Source organism: Gymnoscopelus microlampas, assembly GCF_963454915.1.
Source record: "Gymnoscopelus microlampas genome assembly, chromosome: 1".
Taxonomy (NCBI): domain Eukaryota; kingdom Metazoa; phylum Chordata; class Actinopteri; order Myctophiformes; family Myctophidae; genus Gymnoscopelus; species Gymnoscopelus microlampas.
In genome coordinates, this window is record NC_139962.1 from 65,356,075 (window position 1) to 65,381,476 (window position 25,402).

At 41.0% G+C, this 25,402-nt stretch overlaps 1 protein-coding gene across 1 annotated transcript in view; it reads right to left on the reverse strand.

Annotated features, from left to right (window-relative positions):
- Window positions 1-7,800, reverse strand: part of LOC311044516 (thyrotropin receptor-like) — a gene marked incomplete at both ends in the record, with an annotated part of 33,145 nt that extends 25,345 nt beyond the window's left edge. The window contains 3 exons of the mRNA XM_084056158.1: window positions 5,413-5,791; window positions 7,464-7,541; window positions 7,733-7,800. Coding sequence (XP_083912284.1) covers window positions 5,413-5,791; window positions 7,464-7,541; window positions 7,733-7,800 — 525 coding nt within the window. The remainder of the gene's footprint in view (window positions 1-5,412; window positions 5,792-7,463; window positions 7,542-7,732) is intronic.
- Between the last annotated feature and the right edge of the window lie 17,602 nt (window positions 7,801-25,402).

Below are 25,402 nucleotides of genomic sequence, written 5' to 3' on the forward strand. Positions count from 1 at the left end.
TCTCGCAAATTACAGGCCCATATCAAACCTACCATTCCTCTCCAAGGTGTTGGAAAAAATAGTCGCCACCCAACTGCAACACCACCTCAACAGCAACAACATCTCAGAAAAATTCCAGTCTGGTTTCCGCTCCGCTCACAGTACCGAAACAGCACTGGTCAGGGTCACCAACGACATCCTCACTGCATCTGACATTGGCGTCACTTGTGGTGTCCCCCAAGGATCTGTGCTTGGCCCCACCCTATTCACCCTGTATATGCTCCCCCTCGGCCGTGTCATCAGCAGGCATGGAATTTCTTTCCATTGCTATGCTGATGACACACAGCTCTACATAAAAATGGACCCCCCCTGTCCCCCCCGCGCTGCAGTCTCACTGACATCCCCGTCACCATCACCTTCATCCACAATCACCATCTGCCTAGAGGAGATAAAGGCGTGGATGAAACACAACTTCCTTCAACTCAACAGCTCCAAAACCGAGGCCATTCTCATCGGCACCCCGCATCAAGTTAAATCATCCCCCATAACAAGCATCACCTTCTCCGGCCAGGACATTCCCCTCTCATCAGTTGTCACCAACCTGGGCGTCAAAATGGACCCCCGCCTCAACTATGAGACCCACATCAAACACCTCTGCAAAACATCCTTCTTCCACCTTAGAAACATAGCCAAACTCCGCCCCACCCTCACTCTTCCTGACGCCGAAAAGTTGGTCCACGCCTTTGTCTCCTCCAGGTTGGACTACTGTAATGCACTTCTCGTCGGGATCCCTAGCAAGAGCCTTCAAAAGCTCCAATACATACAGAACAGCGCTGCTAGGATCCTGACGAGAGTGCGAAAATACGAGCACATCACCCCCATTCTCAAATCACTGCACTGGCTTCCCATCTCCTCCCGGACAGAATATAAAATCACCCTGCTAACTCACCAATGCATCTATGGAAATGCCCCCCCCTACCTCAAGGAACTGATTGAACCACAAACCGCCTCCGCTCCGGAAACACTAATAAACTCAAAGAACGTCACACCAACCTTCGCACCATGGGAGACCGAGCTTTCCATGCAGCTGCCCCCCGGCTGTGGAACTCACTCCCAGACCATCTCAGAGCTCCACAGTCTGTGAACACTTTTAAGAGAGCACTAAAAACCTACCATTTTAACAAAGCATTTGGTTAGCTTTTTAAGCCGGTTTTAATAACCCTGTCTCTCCTTTTTAAACTTGTAATCCTGTACCTGGCCTGTAGACCCGTTCGCAACTTGGTGTGAGGGGAGTTTCTCACTTGAACTGAGTCAATGGGTACCTAGACATGAAAAATCAAAGAGGTGCTCGTCCGCCATAGTGCTACGAATGGCGCAATGGCCAAATCAAATATGGCCGCCATCGGCTATGATGAAAATCCAACTTTTTTGTTTCTGAGTGTATAAATGCAATACCTTCATTTTGACTAATTGTGGGGTGGGGAATTCATTTCTGTTATGACCATTTTGGGTGATTTTGACCTTAATTGACCTAATTTGACCTAATTGGGTGTTGAAATGAGCAAATAAAGTGATATAGACCAACAAAATGACATCCAAATAAAATCCTAACACAAGATCAGATAACAAATTCTCTCAAAGTGCACCATATGTGTGCATGCAGGTTAGTGTGATGGATTTTTACTGGAGGGATTTTCAATTTTTCCATGGCAGAATATGATGCACGGAACTCCAACAACACGGTACCCACATCGGCGAGTGTCACACTTGCCTGCACACTTGTATACTGTGAGCAGACTTGGTGGTAAGGCCTTCAGACACTTTGATGGCAGGAGTGTGCCAAAGTGCTCCTCCCACCCATGTTCCATTGGTGCTAGGCTTGCCTCGGGTTCCTTGGTTGTCGAAAGCAGGTGGCAAGCCCTATGCACCAGAAAGGCACCTCTTTCGATGTGTCCTCTGATCACACTACTGTACTTGTGGGAGGGAGAGCATCAATTCCAGCACTGGCACTAGTATAATTTTCTACCCTGAGGTCATCAAATGTCTTGGCTGTTGTACGTGACCTGGCCCCTGGCCAGACACGTACCAAGTACTTCTCTGCCAATGCTGCGTCTTGTTTGGTCAAGGTGTCTGCCTCTCCAAAATGTGTCAGATATTGCACTGGGTCAGAAGCCATAGCTGCATGTTTGGTCCCCACCTTGCTCATGCGGTCCTCTCCAGTCAGGATATGTGCCTTGATCACTGTCTTGGCTAGTGGTGCTCCAAGACGAGAGACTGCTTGATGCAGTGGAAGCATGCGCTGCTTCTCACCAGTGCCATACTGCTGCCAGATCTCCTTCATCCCCAGTGCTTGGAAGTATGGGGTGTAGTATAAAAGTAATGCAAAGGTGTCTGTGTCATTGGAGACTATGACAGCCCACTCCACATGCACCACCAGCCTGGTGTCAGCCTCTTCAATCCAGTTCAAGAGGTCAGGGATCTCTTCGCCACAAGACACCTTTGTTGGGAGCACCTCATCATCAGAGACAACAGAGCTGACAATGATGGTAGCATTGCCACAGGCTTGACTGGCTTGATTGCACACCATATCCCGAATAACAGCTGGAGATTACACTTGTTCTCCTCAGATGCCCAGAACTTGTCAAGTTGCTGAGGGATAGGTGTGTCTCTGTTCATGCCAATGATGTCGATGCCTGTTGAGTCTGTGCGCCGCATGCGCTCCCCTTCCTTTAGAGACTTCTCAATGTAGGAATCAAGCACAAGATGGGGATGATGTTGAGCTGATGATGGCGTTGATGTAAGCACCTAAAGTAGGGAATCGTGCTAGTGGCATCTGCCACATCTTCGATATGAAGTCTACGGCAACGTGAGTGGCAAGAGTAGACTTTGGACTCCTTTGGGTGAGGTCAAGTCCAGGCTCAATCTCACTGACACGTTTTGACTTGTTGACATGAGCTGGAAGGTCACCATCAAACAGGGCAGATGCTGGGAGAACATCATGAGTAAGTACCTGCCGGATGTTCATGCCCCGCTCCTTAGCAATGTCCATACTCCTATCGTCTCAGCCATGTCTTTGGGTGAGACTAACTTCTGCTCCTTCATAATGGTTGTTGGTGTCTTCTGTGGTTGCTCGTTGAACTGAGGTAGCTTCCTGTTTGATATGGTTGTGCTCATTTTCTTGGTCTTCTCGACTAACCTCTCCTGCCTGCATGAACAGTAGACACGCTCCCCATTTGTGAGACAATTGGGCAAGCGTGGAGCGACCCTTCTGTCAACAGCCTGCTTTGTGAGCAGATTGTGCAGTAGCACGGGCACATTGACCGTCATTGCGTATGGGTTCTGCCGCTCTAGCACAAAGTCCAGCAGCTGAGTGGTGCTCAGTGCATGCTGGAGATGGCATTCTGTCTGTTTCATGGTGTGGTTGTTGGTGAGAAGGTTGAGGACATTGGTGATCGACCCAATCTTGTGAAACAACAGCTCGAACTCTGCCACAGCATTTGCATTGTGTGTGGCTCCTACTACATAGGGACCTCCAGGACCCTTCGACACTCGCTGAATGGTCTGCTCGACCTCCATGTCATCTCCTACAGCACAGAACCAGCCATGGCGATCCTGAAAAACCGACTGGCCTATATAGAGAAGCGCCGGTAGAGCTCAGGCTGTGTGAACTCTAGCACCTTGATTTGTTCAAGATACCATGAGCCATGACGCAGGTAGTTTATGCAGTTGTTTAGGTCACTCCCACTGGAGTGACCTAAACACATCCTCCACAATCAGCATCAGCCCGGACATAATGGCTGCCGTTTAACATTGACTCTATCACACCAGGTCCAAACACGGCACACTCAACCAGTGCGTCATCCAGGCAGGAACCTCAAAGCCATTTTCCCTGGCATCTGAGCAGAACACAAGTCCAATGGAAAGGGCCCATGCAGAGGAAGAGATCCTTGAACTATTCTGTCTCGTGCAGGTAAATATCTACAGCCGAGGTGAACACAACTTCATCGCACCATATCGCAATTGATGCCCGATTTAGTTGTCTACGAACACTCTGGAAGTTGATGAGGCAATGCCTGACGGTAGTAGGCTCAGTGATGGGTCTTGGTATGACAGGGAGGAAGCCAACACGCATTATCGGCACCACAGTAGATGAGACAAGTGTGTGCACAGCGGCCCATATAAGAGGGTCTCCTGCTGGTGCACCACAGCGAATCAAACTAATCAAGAATTCTCTCTTTACAGATACACTTCGGGCAGTTGGCATGTTGAGTAATGTTGCTTGCTTGTTTTCAGGATGCAGCAACATGTCTGGTGGCAGGGCAGGTCTGATGGTCTGGTAGCTCGAACAGGAACCAATCCGGTTGAAGGCTGTGAGAAGGCTCTTGCTGCGATCTCTTGCATAAAGGGAATGGCCAAGCATCATATGCAATGGTGTTCGCTTCACTCTAATGTGAATGTTATACACAAGTATTTGGAAGAGACAGTGCAGCTGTGTACTCTTGTGATCTCTCACCCAGTTCTCCCCATGGTCAATGGGGAGAATTATACATGTCAGAATTAGTTGAATTAGACTTATTGCACCTGTTTTTAGTACTAACAGTGGCCAAGTTATGGCAAGGTCTTCGGAATAGCAAAATGACCTTGACCATGACCTTCCAAGGTCAAAATCACCCAAAATGGTCATAACAATATCAGAAATGAATTCCCCACCCCACAATTAGTCGAAATGGAGGTATTGCATGTATATATACACTCAGAAACAAAAAAGTTGGATTTTCATCATAGCCGATGGCAGCCATATTTGATTTGGCCATTGCGCCATTCGTGGCACTATGGCGGACGAGCACCTCTTTGATTTTTCATGTCTAGGTAGTAGGTACCCATTGACTCAGTTCAAGTGAGAAACTGCCCTCACACCAAGTTGCGAACGGGTCTACAGGCCAGGTACAGGATTATTGTTTTTAAACATGTTTTAATCCTGCTTTAGACTTTTTGATTATGATGCAAATGGTTCTTATTTTTATCTGTTTATTATGTACTGTAGTACTTTGAGGTTTGTTTCAAATGTAAAGTGCAATACAAATAAAATCTATTATTATTATTATTATTAACTTAGTCAATACAATGAAAACAAATATTGGATAGAGATTTGAAAATGATATGAGCTAATTTAGGTCACATTCATTGGTCTACCATGGCAATGATTCCCCCGAAAAGGGGCCCGGCTTTGGTGGTGATGTGTTGCCGGTCTGATGTAGGCTATAGAAGCCCCTTAATTGGTCCAGAAATGAAATAATAAACCTCACAATGAAATGTTCAAAAACAACAAGGAAATAGAAATAATATATATAATGAAATGAATAAATACATGTATTAAATAAAGGCATTTGAATGAAAAACACGTTAAAACAAATACATATATTTCTTACTAACCAGCCACACGGTGACCCTCAGGAAGCCATGACTCATCACATCTTCACATGGGTTGAAGGCATCAGGCGTGGGGCTGCACAGAACACCATCAGTATCCCACTGTACCTCACTGCACAGCCAATAGTCAACACTGTCATCAGGATTGTCTGTAGGAAACTCATAATATGAGGCCTCGTTAGCACACCCTGATGGAAACATGTAGTTGGTTTGGTATGTATAGGCATGTGGGCTGCCAGTAGTTTGTGAAGCAGTGTTGTGTTTCAGATGGAGGAGTCGGAGGTTCATCTCATGTCCTCCAGAACTCTGAGATGAAACCATGGAAGTGTTCTTTCCTTTCACAGCAGCCTGGGTCACGTTGCAAAGAACCGCCTCAATGTGTCTGCAAAGTATAACGTAACGCACGTTAGCCACGGAATAAATATTACACCATAATTCACTGATGCAGCTGAAATTGAAATGGTTACTACAATTATAGACAGACAGACAGACAGACAGACAGACAGACAGACAGACAGACAGACAGACAGACAGACAACAGGGGTCTCCCTGTATCTCCAGCTCTTTAATAAACAGAAAATGTATTTTCAGGTGGGTTGCCAATGTCAGCCAATCAGGAGAGAGTACCCACTTATCAGCTTCATTTTTTTTTATAGTGTTCCAATTCCAATTTCACTTGTTTAATCTGTATCCTGTCTGATTTCAATATCCTGATAGGATGAAATTGGTATCTCAACCTGAAAATGCATTTTCCTGTTTAATAAAGAGCTGGAGAGACATGGAATAGCGAGCTATTTAACACTTATTTTTAACAAAACAATTTCACGTACCAAGCTTTAAATGGTTACTACAATTATAGGTAGATAGACAGACAGACAGATAAAATGATACTTCAGAATTCATTGCATGAATTGACCTCATTGATCATCAGTAACATATGACTGCACAGCCGCAAAAAAAAAAGTTGTGAAGTTGTCCTTTCAGGTTTAAACGCTATTGTCTTTCTCACCCCCTCCATCTTGTCAGCTGTGTGATTCCACAGCAGTGACTTGGGAAGGTCAGTGAGGCTTTCTGTAACCGCAGGAAGGCTGTGAGGACCGGCAGCTTCTTCAGGCTCCAAGTGTTTTGAACTCTGAGTTCATGAACATTCCTTAGTCCTATTGATGGCAGAGAGCGCACTGTGGTCTCTGAGAGATCTCTGAAGAGGCAGAGAGAGGCAGAGAGAGAGAGAGAGAGAGAGAGAGAGAGAGAGAGAGAGAGAGAGAGAGAGAGAGAGAGAGAGAGAGAAAGAAGGGGATGGGTGGGGTGTCTGTTGAGGTCTATATATAGAAGCGTACAATCTCGGATTGACCAACAGACAAAATATCCAGGACTACAGTGATGCTATAGTCTCTTAATAACAACAGTTACAGTGCATTATTATATAGTAAATATATCATTACCAATACTATATATCATTATATAGTAAAAGTATCAATACCATAATGTAGAAGTACTCTGTTACAAGTAAAAGGCCTGTGTTCAAAATGTTACTTGAGTAAAAGTACGAAAGTATTGGCATCAAAATATACTTAAAGTAAAAAGTAAAAGTACTAAAATGTTTGAAAATTGTAGATTTACAAGCTTATCAGCTTTTTCCTGTCTTTGTGTGCTTGTAGATTGTAGAAATAGCCTAGGTATAAAATAGGGCTAAAGTGGTTAATGTATGTCTTATAAAATAATAATTTATATTTGCAAGGCAACTAGTAACTAAAGTTTTCAAATAATTGTAGTGGAGTAAAAGTATAATATTTGCCTCTGAGGTGTAGTGGAGTAGAAGTAAAAGTATTGAAAATGGGAAATAATCCAGTAAAGTAGAAATTCCTTAAAAGTGTACTTAAGTACAAGACTTGAGTAAATGTACTTAGTTACTTTACACCACTGCTAATCGTTTTAGTGAACGAGAACAAAATGATTTGAACACTGAAATGAACGATAATCCCCACCACTAATGTAGATTCCCGTCTCAAACCTTTTAAAGCAGGAATAAAGTTTCATTAAAAAAAAACACTCACAACAGGGTAGGTCCACGAATCACCCCAGAGAAAGCTAAATCATCCACTGTCTCCAAACGCACATTCCTGTGTAGATACCTGATAGAAAAGAACACAAACTAATGAGATGCAGGGAAGGTACTCAGCTATGTGTTGAATGAACTGAATGGCCACTTGAAGCCTCATTATGCAGTCATCTGTTAATTAAAGACTCATTATGCAGTCATTTGGTACTTAAAGGCTCATTGTTCAGTATGGTATTATTATTGTTGATAGTTGAGCATACGTACACTTCTTCCAGTCTGCTTCCATTGAAGGCGTAGTGCTGGATGGCTCTCAAACCGTTGCTGTTCAACATGCTACAAAAAGATAAAACTATTAAAAACTGGACACAGCTCCTGATTGGATGAAATTGGTATTGTGAAATTGGTATTTATTTTCTGTTTACTAAAGTACAAGTACTCATTGTGCATAATGTCACATTTCATAAGTTAAAAATGTATACAAAAATATTTTGAAAATAGCAGATCAAAGTGCTTTGGAAATTGGGAATGGGAACGGGAAACCGGGGACAAAAGTAATACTTTTTGTATTTGCCTTCATAATTCACAGACTACTTGAAATATCCTAGTCATCTTTTGCTATAAGATACATATATATGTGCCCTAATTAATAATACAATTTTTAAGCTTTCACTAATAAGGACAAGACAATATATTGTGAAATATTAATTTGGGGGCAGTTGTAACAGTGGTTGGGGGCAATTGTAACACTGTAAAAATAAGTCCTATTAACACACTTCATCTCAAATAAAAGCACATCACTAAGTAATATGTATTTTTTATAATTTAACATGTTTACTTACAAATGTTTTATATACATAATTACAATTATTTATTTATTTTATTCAAATGATTTTATTTTTACATTTTTCTTTTCATGTCTATTTTTTTTCGAATGGTGATTAATCGTGATACACTCATTTTTAAGCTGTGATTAATCAGATTAAAATTTGTTATCGTTTGACAGCCATACTACATATACATATATTCCAAGTCATACTTATACTTACAGGGTTAGATCGTTGTTGGATATCCCTTTGAAAGAATTAGCAGGTATTACCTCTATGAAGAGATTATCTGTGATTTCCCTGTTGACAGGATGTAGAAATGCACTGTAAATATTTTACAACTGTGACAAGTGAGGGTCATATATTTAAGCTAACGACAAGATGTGTCGATAGCATATGCTACATATGTTGATGCTACGTACAAGCTAACGAAAGACGTTTCGTTAGCATAAATGCTACATACAATATGAAGTGGTCCTGGTTGGACTGAATGTAATGCAGGCTGGGAAAGCGTAGCAGTCCTGTGTTGAAAAGACCCCTGTAAGGAACCAGATAAATATTATGTTACATCTCATGTCTAATTTCTGGTCCGCTGTATGACGGTGTCGTGCACCAAATTTAGTAGATCCACAAGCTTGCAACACGTCACATCTGCGACGCGTTGAAGATGTGCTCATTTTGGTAGGTGACACCATTGTATAGTTTAAATCCGACTTCATGGTCATATTCATATAAGCCAGTCCGGGGCCCCCTTGGGCGGCATTGGGACACCAAAGATCACAGGCTGTTTGGGGGTAGTCCAACATTTCGAACATGCTTCACAAAATCATAACAAACTTCTACATGTAACATCATTGTGGAGCACACTAACAATGTAGGAAAAAAAGTTTCAAAAAGTTCCACAAATGTCAGTATAATATAATTTGTTTACATTAACCACTTGAGTAGGCCTATAGTATATGTAGCAGACCAATTACAGAGCCAACAGATCAAGTTAGTTGAGGGTTTAAGCGGTTAAATGTCTGAAAATACTCTGCTGTCAAACAAGTCTATGAAGCTATCTATGAAATCTATGAAAAGGTTTAATCTGCAACAATGTTTTATACATGGAAAAGTGCTGAAATGCAATGCTGGGAAAGGAGCACTGTAGAGTGGCTTTACCATAGAGTACATGGCAGAAAAGCTTTGGTAGCTCAAAATACACTTTTTGTGGACTTGGCCCCTAACTATGCCAGATTTACAAAAAAATCTAAGGATCCAGGCTACTTACAGATACTTTAAATGAGGTAGATCCTTAAACGCCTCTGGGTCAATATGGGACAATGTCCTGACACTTCTTACCTCTCTGTTGAGAATGCACACGCACACACACAAAAATAACTGTCACAAATCCATTTTTTCAATGCAGACACAAATCTGTAATACATTAGCTTCTAGTGCAGTTTTTATTCATTTATTTTAAGGTGTATTCAGGTAATATTAAGATGAGAGACTTTTTTTTTCCTGATGTAATTTGTTTTACTTCAGACTCGGTCTCAGAGTTATGTTTATTGCCAGTGTGTTCCCATAAGTAATGTGTCTCAGTAAGGTTGATTAAGAGATATTTATAAGTTCTGACAGATATCAATGGGCCTCATGCAGCAATCGTTCTTAAGAGGAAAATACGTTTTTAAGAAGATTTTGGTATCCTCCAATGTTTTCTTAACTGTGATCTGTTCTTAGGTAAGAACAGAATCTACACACACTGAACAGCACTCTTAGGGTGGCCTTTGAGTTCTTAAGTGTGACGTTCATGCTAAAAAAAAATATTCTCGAAGTGTCTTCAATTCTACAGTTATATAATATAGGATTTAAATTACAATCATATTTTTATCATATCTTTAGAGCAGTGGTTCTCAAAGTGTGGTCTGGGGACCCCCAGGGGTCCTTGAGGGAGTTCCAGGGGGTCCACAGCAAACGAGGAACAGTTTAATCACTTTAACCCTATTTTATACTTTGAAAATAGCCGATCTACAAGCTCAGAACACGTCCCATTACTGGCTATTTTGAGCTTGTAGATCGGCTATTTTTGAAACATCTTTTATAAATCTTGAAAATGTTTCCCTGGCAGAAAATGTTTTCAGGTGGGGGTCTGCAGCCAAATGCATGTCAATTTGGGGGTCCTTGACATCAAAATGTTTGAGAACAACTACTTTAGAGTTTTCAACCGGTCTAAAATTACAATCTAACCCAAACGGACCCGGGTGAGTTGAAGCCCAAGCCCCATACCCACCCCATAAACCCCCACTGAACCCACCCTCATCGCCCCCCCATACCCCCACCCCCATAACCCCGACATTCGCCACACCCCCATTTTCCCATCCCCTTCCTACCTGAAAGCCCCCCTATACCCACCCGTCATATCATAGTTCAGTTGAAACGTATTTGGAGAAAATTATTTATCCTGGAGATGTTCAGTATATTCATTTTAAGCTACATTTTATTGGCATGCCTGCAGACAACAGATACAAAATGTAATATGCTTGGTTTTCAATGCAATTTTGAACCATTCCACCTTGACGAAAGGAATGCATGGCCTAATTAAATTAGTGCAGACTCCTAAAAATGTTACATTAATATACTTATTGATTTAGTTTTCATGAATCAATATAGAAATATCAGAATGACTTGTCAATAAACATCACGTGACCTTGAAGCAGTGAGTGATGATTTAAATAATAATTTAGCATAATGCTTCATTTAAATAATAATTAAGTTATTAAGAGTGTAAATGGTTATTACATGTGTGTGGTCCAGGTCAGGCTGTGGAAAGAATGTCTGTCAAAACATCTCAAACTTTCATCATCAGAGATGTAACTGAAAGCAAAGAGAAACAAAATAATTGTACTTTTATACACACATTGTTTAGTTATTGTCTCCGCCAGGCCGAAATGCATGGCGAGAGTATGTTTTACCCCCTGTCTGTCCGTCCGTCCGTCCGTGTGTGTGTGTGTGTGTGTGTGTGTGTGTGTGTGTGTGTGTGTGTGTGTGTGTGTGTGTGTGTGTGTGTGTGTGTGTGTGTGTGTGTCCGTCTGTGAACAGCTAATCTCCGGCACTGTTGGCCTGGTCGCTCCGAAACTGTGCACACACACTCCCTGGATGCCAATTCAGAATCTCTGCCCCAAATATTTCACATGGGCCTGTTATAGCGCCACCAGGAGGCCGATTTGTGCAAAACCCATTTACTCCTACAGATTTTATCCAAACGTCATGCAAATCGGTACACAGTATCTCTATAGTCATGTGATCAACACGGATCTGTCCCATTTTCCATATTCCATCCTCATTGGCTAAGGTTGCCTTCCAAAGTTTGCAGGATTGGTCCGTTTTCAACAAAATGCCTCAATTCATGAACGCAGCATGTCATTTCCGTGAAATTTCACACGCACATTCCCACGAGGCCGAGGAAGAAATGGCACCCTTTTCACATTGGCCTGTTATAGCGCCACCAGCAGGTCTAATTTAGCAAAACACATTTTTGAAACAAAATGCCTCAAATCATGAATGCAGTGTCCGATTGCCGTGAAAGACCTAAGAAGAAATTACACCCTTTTCACATTGGCCTATTATAGCACCACCAGGAGGCCACAATAACGTACCTGACCTGGCGGAGACCTGTGCTCCGAGGAGCACTTTTTCTAGTTTAATACTGTAGCCCACATTATCAACTGTTGAGCATCTTAATTCATTCATCAATGCCTATTTGCACAAACAGCATAAAAAAAATAATAAAATACAAGACAAGGATTGTTCGAAGTGGAATAATCTCCCATTGGCCATAAGAGATTGTCCTACTTTTAAATTGTTTAAGTACACTCTTTTAAAAAATGGTTAGTTGATAACCTTAATCTTGTGACCACAATACACACACACACGCACGCACGCACGCACGCACGCGCGCGCGTGCGTACGTGCGTGCGTGTGTGTGTGTGTGTGTGTGTGTGTGTGTGTGTGTGTGTGTTCTGTAGTATTTTGTTTTAATATTGTCACGGACTGAGGATGTAAATTTGCATTCTTGCTGACTCCTATATATTTACGCTGCTTCCTAACTGCACATAATTGCACTGACTTGGAGTGCACTGTTCATGTTGTCCCTCTCAAATAAACAAATAAAGTAAGTAAAATATAGTTTACACATGGTAAGACTACAATGGACACAGTGTCTGCAAAGCTGATCAAAACTCAATTAACAATGTATAAAATACTGTTATTACGTTCATTAAATGATAAATATATGAGTCTTACATGTGTGAAATATTAAGCAGGCTAGTAAAGGCGTCCTGAGGAATGGAAGAGAGCCTGGTGTTTACCAGCCACCTGCAAATGCAAAGCATATAATTAGCCAGGTCCATCCTGTTCATTATTGTTTAACTGGGGGCTGTTTGATCATATCAATTACTTGAAATAATACACTTTAAGCACTACATAACAGACTTTAAGTCATGTGAATGTGTTACATTTGCTGAAAGAGTTACAAAGCTTTTTAATAGTTTAACTTACAACTCTTGGGTGTTGGGAGGCAGAATGGGAACGACTTCAATCTGGAAACATGAAACTGTGTGAGAGTCCCGTTCACACTCACACGCAGCAGGACAGTCTTCATAATGAGTGTTGCGTTCAGTACAGTCTTCATCATCAGTGTTGCTATCAGGACAGTTCTCACAATGACCGCTCTCCACACGTATTGTTATGATAAAGACGACTGACAGGCTGATCCAAAGATGCATTATCAACAACAGCTTGAGAACTGTACTGTATGCTCCGTAGAGTTTAATGCAATGTAGAGAGAGAGAGAGAGAGAGAGAGAGAGAGAGAGAGAGAGAGAGAGAGAGAGAGAGAGAGAGAGAGGGGCGGGGGCGGGGGGGGATTACTTGAGGTCTGCACTCTGCCTAATGAATGCACTCAGGGCACAGAGCACACTGCGGGCAGATGTGTTATCACAAAATAGCTGTTATTTACACATCTTCATCGCTTTGAAATCCTAAAAAGGTAGAAATTTTATTTTCTATCGTGGCAATAATATTTCCGTTTTCGCTCTAAAACTATTCTTGTTGTTACCCTACACAACAATGTGCACTCTCTTTAAGTGCCATCTTGTGATTCCACGGCACAATGTCACACTGGATGTTCCACAGTGTACACCTAGAATGGCCTCCCTCTATGCTAGACATGCTGGAAACTAAACAATCTATAGAGTCTAAGCCAGGGGTCTTCAACAGTGGGTCCGGGACCCCTAGGGGATCCTCAAAGTTACTACAGGGGGGCCGCCTAATCTTTGTGTGATATGATTCTTTTTACATTAACCACTTGAACCCTAGCATCCCTATTCTGAGGGGAACATTAGCCGAAAATAGCAGATCTACAAGCTCACAATGCCTCGTGCCATGAGGTGTTGTGAGCTTGTAGATTGGCTATTTTCAGCAAAGATCTTTAGCTTTTTTGGTTCAAGCGGTTAATCTGAAAATACCCTTTAACACAACACAATTTTGTATGTAGTGGGGGGGGGGGCGGGGGGGGGGGGGGTAAACGAGACTTTTCACCAAGCAAGAGGACTTCATCCAGAGAAATATGCATGTGTTTATCAGTTGAGGAAAAAGTACTCACATGTTTTACTTGAGTAAAAGTAACAATACTGCAATGTAGAAATACTCTGTTACAAGTATTGTTACAAGTCCGGAATTCAAAATTGACTTGAGTAAAATTACAAAAGTAATGGTATCAAAATGTACTTGAATACCAAAAGTAGAAAGTACTCATTATGCAGAATGTCCCATTTCACAAGTTTTCTAATGTATACAAAATCTTATGTATGAAAATCTTTTGAAAATGGCAGACATACAAGACCTACATTATGAGCTTGTAGATCTGCTATTTTCAAATGGCCGAAATGTATAGGGCTGAAGTGGTTATTAATGTATGTTTTGTAATAATAATCAAAATCTACAACGTAACTAGTTACTAAAGTTTTCAAATAATTGTAGTGGAGTAAAAGTACAATATGTGCCTCTGAGACGTAGTGGAGTAGAAGTAAGAGTATAGGCTACTGAAAATTGGAAATACTCCAGTAAAGTAAAACTACCTCAAAATTGGACTTAAGGCCTACAGTACTTGAGTAAATATACTTACTCTCACTCTTACTTTCCACCGCTGGTGTTTATTATATTTATCAAGCTTGATTCATGTCGTATACGCCTATACATCATTAATTTTCCTTTACTCTTTATTTTGTCATTCCATCAATTTCATTCTGGTTATTTATATTTTAGAAATAACATTTGAGGTCCACTCTCATTTGTGTGCGATTTTGTCTGACTTAGGCCACTTTGACTTTTGTATGTGTGAGTGTAAGTTTTAACTTCTTTTGATGTGCAAACTATACCTATTGTTAATTATATCATAGCCTACTTTTGCTTTTAACTCCCTATATTCTACAATGACAGTACTATATTTTCAAATGTGTTAATACCATTAGGCTAAATTATATATATATATATATATATATATATATATATATATAATATATACATATATATATATGTGTGTATTGTATTCTGTTTAGTTTTATATTCTATAATATACCACTCAATACACAAGTGATACCTTGGGGGAAACAAATTATTACTTAATAGCCTAAACTACAAAAAGCCAGAGGAGTGCCATATTACAACATCACGTCTCCTTGCCAGCCTCCCCTTCTGATCAACTTTATTCCACAAGGGTAATTATTTGGTCCAGTGCTCCCAGACCCTTACCAACGCAGGCTTCTCAAGCGCAATTGCCTCCTGACTCCAGCAGGTATGAGGTCAAGGGGCAAGGCTTGGATATTTACGATGAGGCCAACACGGAAGCTTATGAATGGCCAGAGTGGCGCTGTTTTACCCTGCGCCGACCTGAAGTGTCAGAAAGAATTTATTTTAGCGCAAGTGAATGGGTTTTTGACAAACTTTAGACTAGATTTTCTTACCGTAATAAAAATTGTCATAAATTCTATATGCTTCCAGTCGCTAGTTTAAAGTCTCCTTTCAATCATCATGATATGCGTTTTGCTAAATTATGGTCCCATTTATTCTAAAATTGACGATAAAGTAGGCTATGCTCCAGGAGGGGCGGGATGATTTGATTGACAACCTACACAACCAATAGCATTCATTCCCCGCCCCCGCTCTTGATTGACAAGCTACCCAACCAATAGCATTTTTGGGGGTGTTTTCCGGTTCGCTGGTCACGTGTCTGGTCTCAACCAATAGCGTTTGAGTTCCGGCGTGGCCAACTGTATATATTAACGATGGAGGAATGCATGTTCCTGAACTATCGGCTTCATTTTCGTTCTGTAGAAAGCAGGGGAGTGGCTTTGTCCATTCTTTTTTACAGTCTATGTATGAGGTATGCCAACGGATACAGGATAGGTGGGCACTAGGGACATCTGGGCACCTCAATGAAAAATTGGCTATTTTGTCCAAAATGTTAAAACAAGAAATATTTCAAATATGGTCTTAAGTAAAGTACAGTACACATGATGTGAACATGCACGGTACATCATTATCACTTATAATGAAAAGAAAAGTTGCCCAATGCACAATACATGAGTCCAAATGCCTTCCTATTGACAAAACTGACGAACTGAGAAGCCTATTCAGAACATTTTCAAACTTTTCACTGAAACTTGATCCCAGTGCATGTATTCTAGAAAAAAGAAAAACGTATTTTTCATTATAGACTTTTTTTGAATGGATTGGTTTGGTGCCTTCTATAATTTATTAGATTTTTTTGAGGAAGAAAGAAAAACGGTAACACTTTAGAATAACTATTTGTTATAAGTAGTCAATTGATCATTCATAAACTGTTAGTTAATGAGTTATTAATGACTTGTTAATCATTTGTTAATAGTAACTTGCTTAATAAATCATTTAAAAACCATTAGTTAATGAGTTATTAATGTCTTGTTAAATGTTTGTGAACAGCTAGTTAAGGAGTTGTTATAGATATTTAATAGACTAGTAACAAACTATTAGTTATTGAGTTTTCAATGACTTGTTAAATATGTTTTAATAGTATGTTAAGGATTTATACATATGCCTTATAGATAGCTAATAGATCTCTCACAGAGTATTAGTTAACTGACTTATTAACTGTATACTGACTTTATAACTATGTCTTATAAATGCCTTATAACTAGTTAATAGATCATTTATAAACCATTAGTTAATAGTTTGTTACTAATCTATTAACTATCTATGGTATCTAAGGCATGGTTACAACTCCTTAACTAGCTGTTAACAAACATTTAACAAGGCATTATAACTCATTAACTAACGGTTTATACATGATGTATTAAGCAGTTATAAGGCATTGTTATTAATCCTTAACTAACTATTAACAAAATGCTTAACAAGTCATTAATAACTCATTAACTCAGAGTTTATGAATGATCTATTTACTACTTATAACGAATAGTTATTCTAAAGTGTTACCCAAAACGGACACCCACTTTCTTAAAAAAAATCATCGGTCAAAATAGCCTTTTCAGGCTCAGAGAAGCACTTTGGTGACATTTGCCTGTAACTTGTTCCCAGTATATTCTAAGTGGCTGCTGACCGTGTGAGTTGTCTAAAAGTGGCCAAATAAAAACCCAATGCACAATACATGAGCCCAAATGCCTTTCTTATGACTAAACTGACACCCACTTTCTTAAAAATATCATGGGTCTAAATAGCCTTTTCAGGCTGAGAGAAGCACTTTGGTGACATTTGGCTGTTACTTGTTCCCAGTGCATTCTGAGTGGCTGTTCACTTTGTGACTTGGCTAAAAGTGGCCAAATAGAATCCCAATGCACTATACATTAGCCCAAAGGCTTTCCTTATGACTAAACTGACACCCGCTTTCTTAAAAAAATCATTGGTCAAAATAGCCTTTTCAGGCTGAGAGAAGCACTTTGGTGACGTTTAACTGTAACTTGTTCCCAGTACAGTCTAAGTGGCTGCTGACTGTGTGACTTGGTTAAAAGTGGCCAAATAGAAGCCCAATCCACAATACATGAGCCCAAAGGGCTTCCTTATGACTAAACTGACACCCACTTTCTTAAGAATATCATGGGTCTAAATAGCCTTTTCAGGCTGAGAGAAGCACTTTGGTGACATTTGCTTGTAACTTGTTCCCAGTACATTCTGAGTGGCTGGTGACTGTGTGTTGTACCTAAAAGTGCCCAAATAGAATCCCAATGCACTATACATGGGCCCAAATGCCTTCCTTATGACAAAACTGACACTCATTTTCTTAAAAAAATCATTGGTCAAAATAGCCTTTTCAGGCTGAGAGAAGCACTTTGGTGACGTTTAACTGTAACTTGTTCCCAGTACAGTCTAAGTGGCTGCTGACTGTGTGACTTGGCTAAAAGTGGCCAAATAGAAGCCCAATCCACAATACATGAGGCCAAAGGCCTTCCTTATGACTAAACTGACACCCACTTTCTTAAAAATATCATGGGTCTAAATAGCCTTTTCAGGCTGAGAGAAGCACTTTGGTGACATTTAGCTGTAACTTGTTCCCAGTACATTCTGAGTGGCTGGTGACTGTGTGTTGTACCTAAAAGTGCCCAAATAGAATCCCAATGCACTCTACATGGGCCCAAATGCCTTCCTTATGACATAACTGACACTCATTTTCTTAAAAAAAATCATTGGTCAAAATAGCCTTTTCAGGCTGAGAGAAGCACTTTGGTGACGTTTAACTGTAACTTGTTCCCAGTACAGTCCAAGTGGCTGCTGACTGTGTGACTTGGTTAAAAGTGGCCAAATAGAAGCCCAATCCACAATACATGAGCCTAAAGGCCTTCCTTATGAGTAAACTGACACCCACTTTCTTAAAAAATATCATGGGTCTAAATAGCCTTTTCAGGCTGAGAGAAGCACTTTGGTGACATTTGGCTGTAACTTGTTCCCAGTACATTCTGAGTGGCTGGTGACTGTGTGTTGGACCTAAAAGTGCCCAAATAGAATCCCAATGCACTATACATGGGCCCAAATGCCTTCCTTATGACAAAACTGACACTCATTTTCTTAAGAAAATCATTGGTCAAAATAGCCTTTTCAGGCTGAGAGAAGCACTTTGGTGACGTTTCACTGTAACTTGTTCCCGGTAACGTTTCACTGTAACTTGTTCCCAGTACAGTCTAAGTGGCTGCTGACTGTGTGACTTGGTTAAAAGTGGCCAAATAGAAGCCCAATCCACAATACATGAGCCCAAAGGCCTTCCTTATGACTAAACTGACACCCACTTTCTTAAAAATATCATGGGTCTAAATAGCCTTTTCAGGCTGAGAAAAGCACTTTGGTGACATTTGGCTGTAACTTGTTCCCAGTACATTCTGAGTGGCTGGTGACTGTGTGTTGTACCTAAAATTGCCGAAATAGAATCCCAATGCACTCTACATGGGCCCAAATGCCTTCCTTATGACAAAACTGACACTCATTTTCATTAAAAAATCATTGGTCAAATGTGTGTTGTACCTAAAAGTGCCCAAATAGAATCCCAATGCACTCTACATGGGCCCAAATGCCTTCCTTATGACTAAACTGACACTCATTTTCTTTAAAAAATCATTGGTCAAAATAGCCTTTTCAGGCTGAGAGAAGCACTTTGGTGACGTTTAACTGTAACTTGTTCCCAGTACAGTCTAAGTGGCAGCTGACTGTGTGACTTGGCTAAAAGTGGCCAAATAGAAGCCCAATCCACAATACATGCGCCCAAAGGCCTTCCTTATGACTAAACTGGCACCCAATTTCTTAAAAATATCATGGGTCTAAATAGCCTTTTCAGGCTGAGTGAAGCACTTTGGTGACATTTGGCTGTAACTTGTTCCCAGTACATTCTGAGTGGCTGGTGACTGTGTGTTGTACCTAAAAGTGCCCAAATAGAATCCCAATGCACTATACATGGGCCCAAATGCCTTCCTTATGACAAAACTGACACTCATTTTCTTAAAAAAATCATTGGTCAAAATAGCCTTTTCAGCCTGAGAGAAGCACTTTGGTGACGTTTAACTGTAACTTGTTCCAAGTACAGTCTAAGTGGCTGCTGACTGTGTGACTTGGCTAAAAGTGGCCAAATAGAAGCCCAATCCACAATACATGATCCCAAAGGCCTTCCTTATGACTAAACTGACACCCACTTTCTTAAAAATATCATGGGTCTAAATAGCCTTTTCAGGCTGAGTGAAGCACTTTGGTGACATTTGGCTGTAACTTGTTCCCAGTACATTCTGAGTGGCTGGTGACTGTGTGTTGTACCTAAAAGTGCCCAAATAGAATCCCAATGCACTATACATGGGCCCAAATGCCTTCCTTATGACAAAACTGACACTCATTTTCTTAAAAAAATCATTGGTCAAAATAGCCTTTTCAGGCTGAGAGAAGCACTTTGGTGACGTTTAACTGTAACTTGTTCCAAGTACAGTCTAAGTGGCTGCTGACTGTGTGACTTGGCTAAAAGTGGCCAAATAGAAGCCCAATCCACAATACATGATCCCAAAGGCCTTCCTTATGACTAAACTGACACCCACTTTCTTAAAAATATCATGGGTCTAAATAGCCTTTTCAGGCTGAGAGAAGCACTTTGGTGACATTTAGCTGTAACTTGTTCCCAGTACATTCTGAGTGGCTGGTGACTGTGTGTTGTACCTAAAAGTGCCCAAATAGAATCCCAATGCACTCTACATGGGCCCAAATGCCTTCCTTATGACATAACTGACACTCATTTTCTTAAAAAAAATCATTGGTCAAAATAGCCTTTTCAGGCTGAGAGAAGCACTTTGGTGACGTTTAACTGTAACTTGTTCCCAGTACAGTCCAAGTGGCTGCTGACTGTGTGACTTGGTTAAAAGTGGCCAAATAGAAGCCCAATCCACAATACATGAGGCCAAAGGCCTTCCTTATGACTAAACTGACACCCACTTTCTTAAAAATATCATGGGTCTAAATAGCCTTTTCAGGCTGAGAGAAGCACTTTGGTGACATTTAGCTGTAACTTGTTCCCAGTACATTCTGAGTGGCTGGTGACTGTGTGTTGTACCTAAAAGTGCCCAAATAGAATCCCAATGCACTCTACATGGGCCCAAATGCCTTCCTTATGACATAACTGACACTCATTTTCTTAAAAAAAATCATTGGTCAAAATAGCCTTTTCAGGCTGAGAGAAGCACTTTGGTGACGTTTAACTGTAACTTGTTCCCAGTACAGTCCAAGTGGCTGCTGACTGTGTGACTTGGTTAAAAGTGGCCAAATAGAAGCCCAATCCACAATACATGAGCCTAAAGGCCTTCCTTATGAGTAAACTGACACCCACTTTCTTAAAAAATATCATGGGTCTAAATAGCCTTTTCAGGCTGAGAGAAGCACTTTGGTGACATTTGGCTGTAACTTGTTCCCAGTACATTCTGAGTGGCTGGTGACTGTGTGTTGGACCTAAAAGTGCCCAAATAGAATCCCAATGCACTATACATGGGCCCAAATGCCTTCCTTATGAGAAAACTGACACTCATTTTCTTAAGAAAATCATTGGTCAAAATAGCCTTTTCAGGCTGAGAGAAGCACTTTGGTGACGTTTCACTGTAACTTGTTCCCGGTAACGTTTCACTGTAACTTGTTCCCAGTACAGTCTAAGTGGCTGCTGACTGTGTGACTTGGTTAAAAGTGGCCAAATAGAAGCCCAATCCACAATACATGAGCCCAAAGGCCTTCCTTATGACTAAACTGACACCCACTTTCTTAAAAATATCATGGGTCTAAATAGCCTTTTCAGGCTGAGTGAAGCACTTTGGTGACTTTTGGCTGTAACTTGTTCCCAGTACATTCTGAGTGGCTGGTGACTGTGTGTTGTACCTAAAAGTGCCCAAATAGAATCCCAATGCACTATACATGGGCCCAAATGCCTTCCTTATGACAAAACTGACACTTATTTTCTTAAAAAGATCATTGGTCAAAATAGCCTTTTCAGGCTGAGAGAAGCACTTTGGTGACGTTTAACTGTAACTTGTTCCCAGTACAGTCTAAGTGGCTGCTGACTGTGTGACTTGGCTAAAAGTGGCCAAATAGAAGCCCAATCCACAATACATGAGCCCAAAGGCCTTCCTTATGACTAAACTGACACCCACTTTCTTAAAAATATCATGGGTCTAAATAGCCTTTCCAGGCTGAGTGAAGCACTTTGGTGACATTTGGCTGTAACTTGTTTCCAGTACATTCTGAGTGGCTGGTGACTGTGTGTTGTACCTAAAAGTGCCCAACAAGAATCCCAATGCACTATACATGGGCCCAAATGCCTTCCTTATGACAAAACTGACACTCATTTTCTTAAAAAAATCATTGGTCAAAATAGCCTTTTCAGGCTGAGAGAAGCACTTTGGTGACGTTTCACTGTAACTTGTTCCCGGTAACGTTTCACTGTAACTTGTTCCCAGTACAGTCTAAGTGGCTGCTGACTGTGTGACTTGGTTAAAAGTGGCCAAATAGAAGCCCAATCCACAATACATGAGCCCAAAGGCCTTCCTTATGACTAAACTGACACCCACTTTCTTAAAAATATCATGGGTCTAAATAGCCTTTTCAGGCTGAGAAAAGCACTTTGGTGACATTTGGCTGTAACTTGTTCCCAGTACATTCTGAGTGGCTGGTGACTGTGTGTTGTACCTAAAAGTGCCCAACAAGAATCCCAATGCACTATACATGGGCCCAAATGCCTTCCTTATGACAAAACTGACACTCATTTTCTTAAAAAAATCATTGGTCAAAATAGCCTTTTCAGGCTGAGAGAAGCACTTTGGTGACGTTTCACTGTAACTTGTTCCCAGTACAGTCTAAGTGGCTGCTGACTGTGTGACTTGGTTAAAAGTGGCCAAATAGATTCCCAATGCACTAAACATGGGCCCAAATGCCTTCCTTATGACTAAACTGACACCCACTTTCTTAAAAATATCATGGGTCTAAATAGCCTTTTCAGGCTGAGAGAAGCACTTTGGTGACTTTTGGCTGTAACTTGTTCCCAGTACATTCTGAGTGGCTGGTGACTGTGTGTTGTACCTAAAAGTGCCCAAATAGATTCCCAATGCACTATACATGGGCCCAAATGCCTTCCTTATGACAAAACTGACACTCATTTTCTTTAAAAAAATCATTGGTCAAAATAGCCTTTTCAGGCTGAGAGAAGCACTTTGGTGACGTTTAACTGTAACTTGTTCCCAGTACAGTCTAAATGGCTGCTGACTGTGTGACTTGATTAAAAGTGGCCAAATAGAAGCCCAATCCACAATACATGAGCCTAAAGGCCTTCCTTATGAGTAAACTGACACCCACTTTCTTAAAAAATATCATGGGTCTAAATAGCCTTTTCAGGCTGAGAGAAGCACTTTGGTGACATTTGGCTGTAACTTGTTCCCAGTACATTCTGAGTGGCTGGTGACTGTGTGTTGGACCTAAAAGTGCCCAAATAGAATCCCAATGCACTATACATGGGCCCAAATGCCTTCCTTATGACAAAACTGACACTCATTTTCTTAAGAAAATCATTGGTCAAAATAGCCTTTTCAGGCTGAGAGAAGCACTTTGGTGACGTTTCACTGTAACTTGTTCCCGGTAACGTTTCACTGTAACTTGTTCCCAGTACAGTCTAAGTGGCTGCTGACTGTGTGACTTGGTTAAAAGTGGCCAAATAGAAGCCCAATCCACAATACATGAGCCCAAAGGCCTTCCTTATGACTAAACTGACACCCACTTTCTTAAAAATATCATGGGTCTAAATAGCCTTTTCAGGCTGAGAAAAGCACTTTGGTGACATTTGGCTGTAACTTGTTCCCAGTACATTCTGAGTGGCTGGTGACTGTGTGTTGTACCTAAAATTGCCGAAATAGAATCCCAATGCACTCTACATGGGCCCAAATGCCTTCCTTATGACAAAACTGACACTCATTTTCTTAAAAAAATCATTGGTCAAAATAGCCTTTTCAGGCTGAGAGAAGCACTTTGGTGACGTTTCACTGTAACTTGTTCCCAGTACAGTCTAAGTGGCTGCTGACTGTGTGACTTGGTTAAAAGTGGCCAAATAGAAGCCCAATCCACAATACATGAGCCCAAAGGCCTTCCTTATGACTAAACTGACACCCACTTTCTTAAAAATATCATGGGTCTAAATAGCCTTTTCAGGCTGAGAGAAGCACTTTGGTGACTTTTGGCTGTAACTTGTTCCCAGTACATTCTGAGTGGCTGGTGACTGTGTGTTGTACCTAAAAGTGCCCAAATAGATTCCCAATGCACTATACATGGGCCCAAATGCCTTCCTTATGACAAAACTGACACTCATTTTCTTTAAAAAAATCATTGGTCAAAATAGCCTTTTCAGGCTGAGAGAAGCACTTTGGTGACGTTTAACTGTAACTTGTTCCAAGTACAGTCTAAGTGGCTGCTGACTGTGTGACTTGGCTAAAAGTGGCCAAATAGAAGCCCAATCCACAATACATGATCCCAAAGGCCTTCCTTATGACTAAACTGACACCCACTTTCTTAAAAATATCATGGGTCTATATAGCCTTTTCAGGCTGAGTGAAGCACTTTGGTGACATTTGGCTGTAACTTGTTCCCAGTACATTCTGAGTGGCTGGTGACTGTGTGTTGTACCTAAAAGTGCCCAAATAGAATCCCAATGCACTATACATGGGCCCAAATGCCTTCCTTATGACAAAACTGACACTTATTTTCTTAAAAAGATCATTGGTCAAAATAGCCTTTTCAGGCTGAGAGAAGCACTTTGGTGACGTTTAACTGTAACTTGTTCCCAGTACAGTCTAAGTGGCTGCTGACTGTGTGACTTGGCTAAAAGTGGCCAAATAGAAGCCCAATCCACAATACATGAGCCCAAAGGCCTTCCTTATGACTAAACTGACACCCACTTTCTTAAAAATATCATTGGTCTAAATAGCCTTTCCAGGCTGAGTGAAGCACTTTGGTGACATTTGGCTGTAACTTGTTCCCAGTACATTCTGAGTGGCTGGTGACTGTGTGTTGTACCTAAAAGTGCCCAACAAGAATCCCAATGCACTATACATGGGCCCAAATGCCTTCCTTATGACAAAACTGACACTCATTTTCTTAAAAAAATCATTGGTCAAAATAGCCTTTTCAGGCTGAGAGAAGCACTTTGGTGACGTTTCACTGTAACTTGTTCCCGGTAACGTTTCACTGTAACTTGTTCCCAGTAAAGTCTAAGTGGCTGCTGACTGTGTGACTTGGTTAAAAGTGGCCAAATAGAAGCCCAATCCACAATACATGAGCCCAAAGGCCTTCCTTATGACTAAACTGACACCCACTTTCTTAAAAATATCATGGGTCTAAATAGCCTTTCCAGGCTGAGTGAAGCACTTTGGTGACATTTGGCTGTAACTTGTTTCCAGTACATTCTGAGTGGCTGGTGACTGTGTGTTGTACCTAAAAGTGCCCAACAAGAATCCCAATGCACTATACATGGGCCCAAATGCCTTCCTTATGACAAAACTGACACTCATTTTCTTAAAAAAATCATTGGTCAAAATAGCCTTTTCAGGCTGAGAGAAGCACTTTGGTGACGTTTCACTGTAACTTGTTCCCGGTAACGTTTCACTGTAACTTGTTCCCAGTACAGTCTAAGTGGCTGCTGACTGTGTGACTTGGCTAAAAGTGGCCAAATAGAAGCCCAATCCACAATACATGAGCCCAAAGGCCTTCCTTATGACTAAACTGACACCCACTTTCTTAAAAATATCATGGGTCTAAATAGCCTTTCCAGGCTGAGTGAAGCACTTTGGTGACATTTGGCTGTAACTTGTTTCCAGTACATTCTGAGTGGCTGGTGACTGTGTGTTGTACCTAAAAGTGCCCAACAAGAATCCCAATGCACTATACATGGGCCCAAATGCCTTCCTTATGACAAAACTGACACTCATTTTCTTAAAAAAATCATTGGTCAAAATAGCCTTTTCAGGCTGAGAGAAGCACTTTGGTGACGTTTCACTGTAACTTGTTCCCGGTAACGTTTCACTGTAACTTGTTCC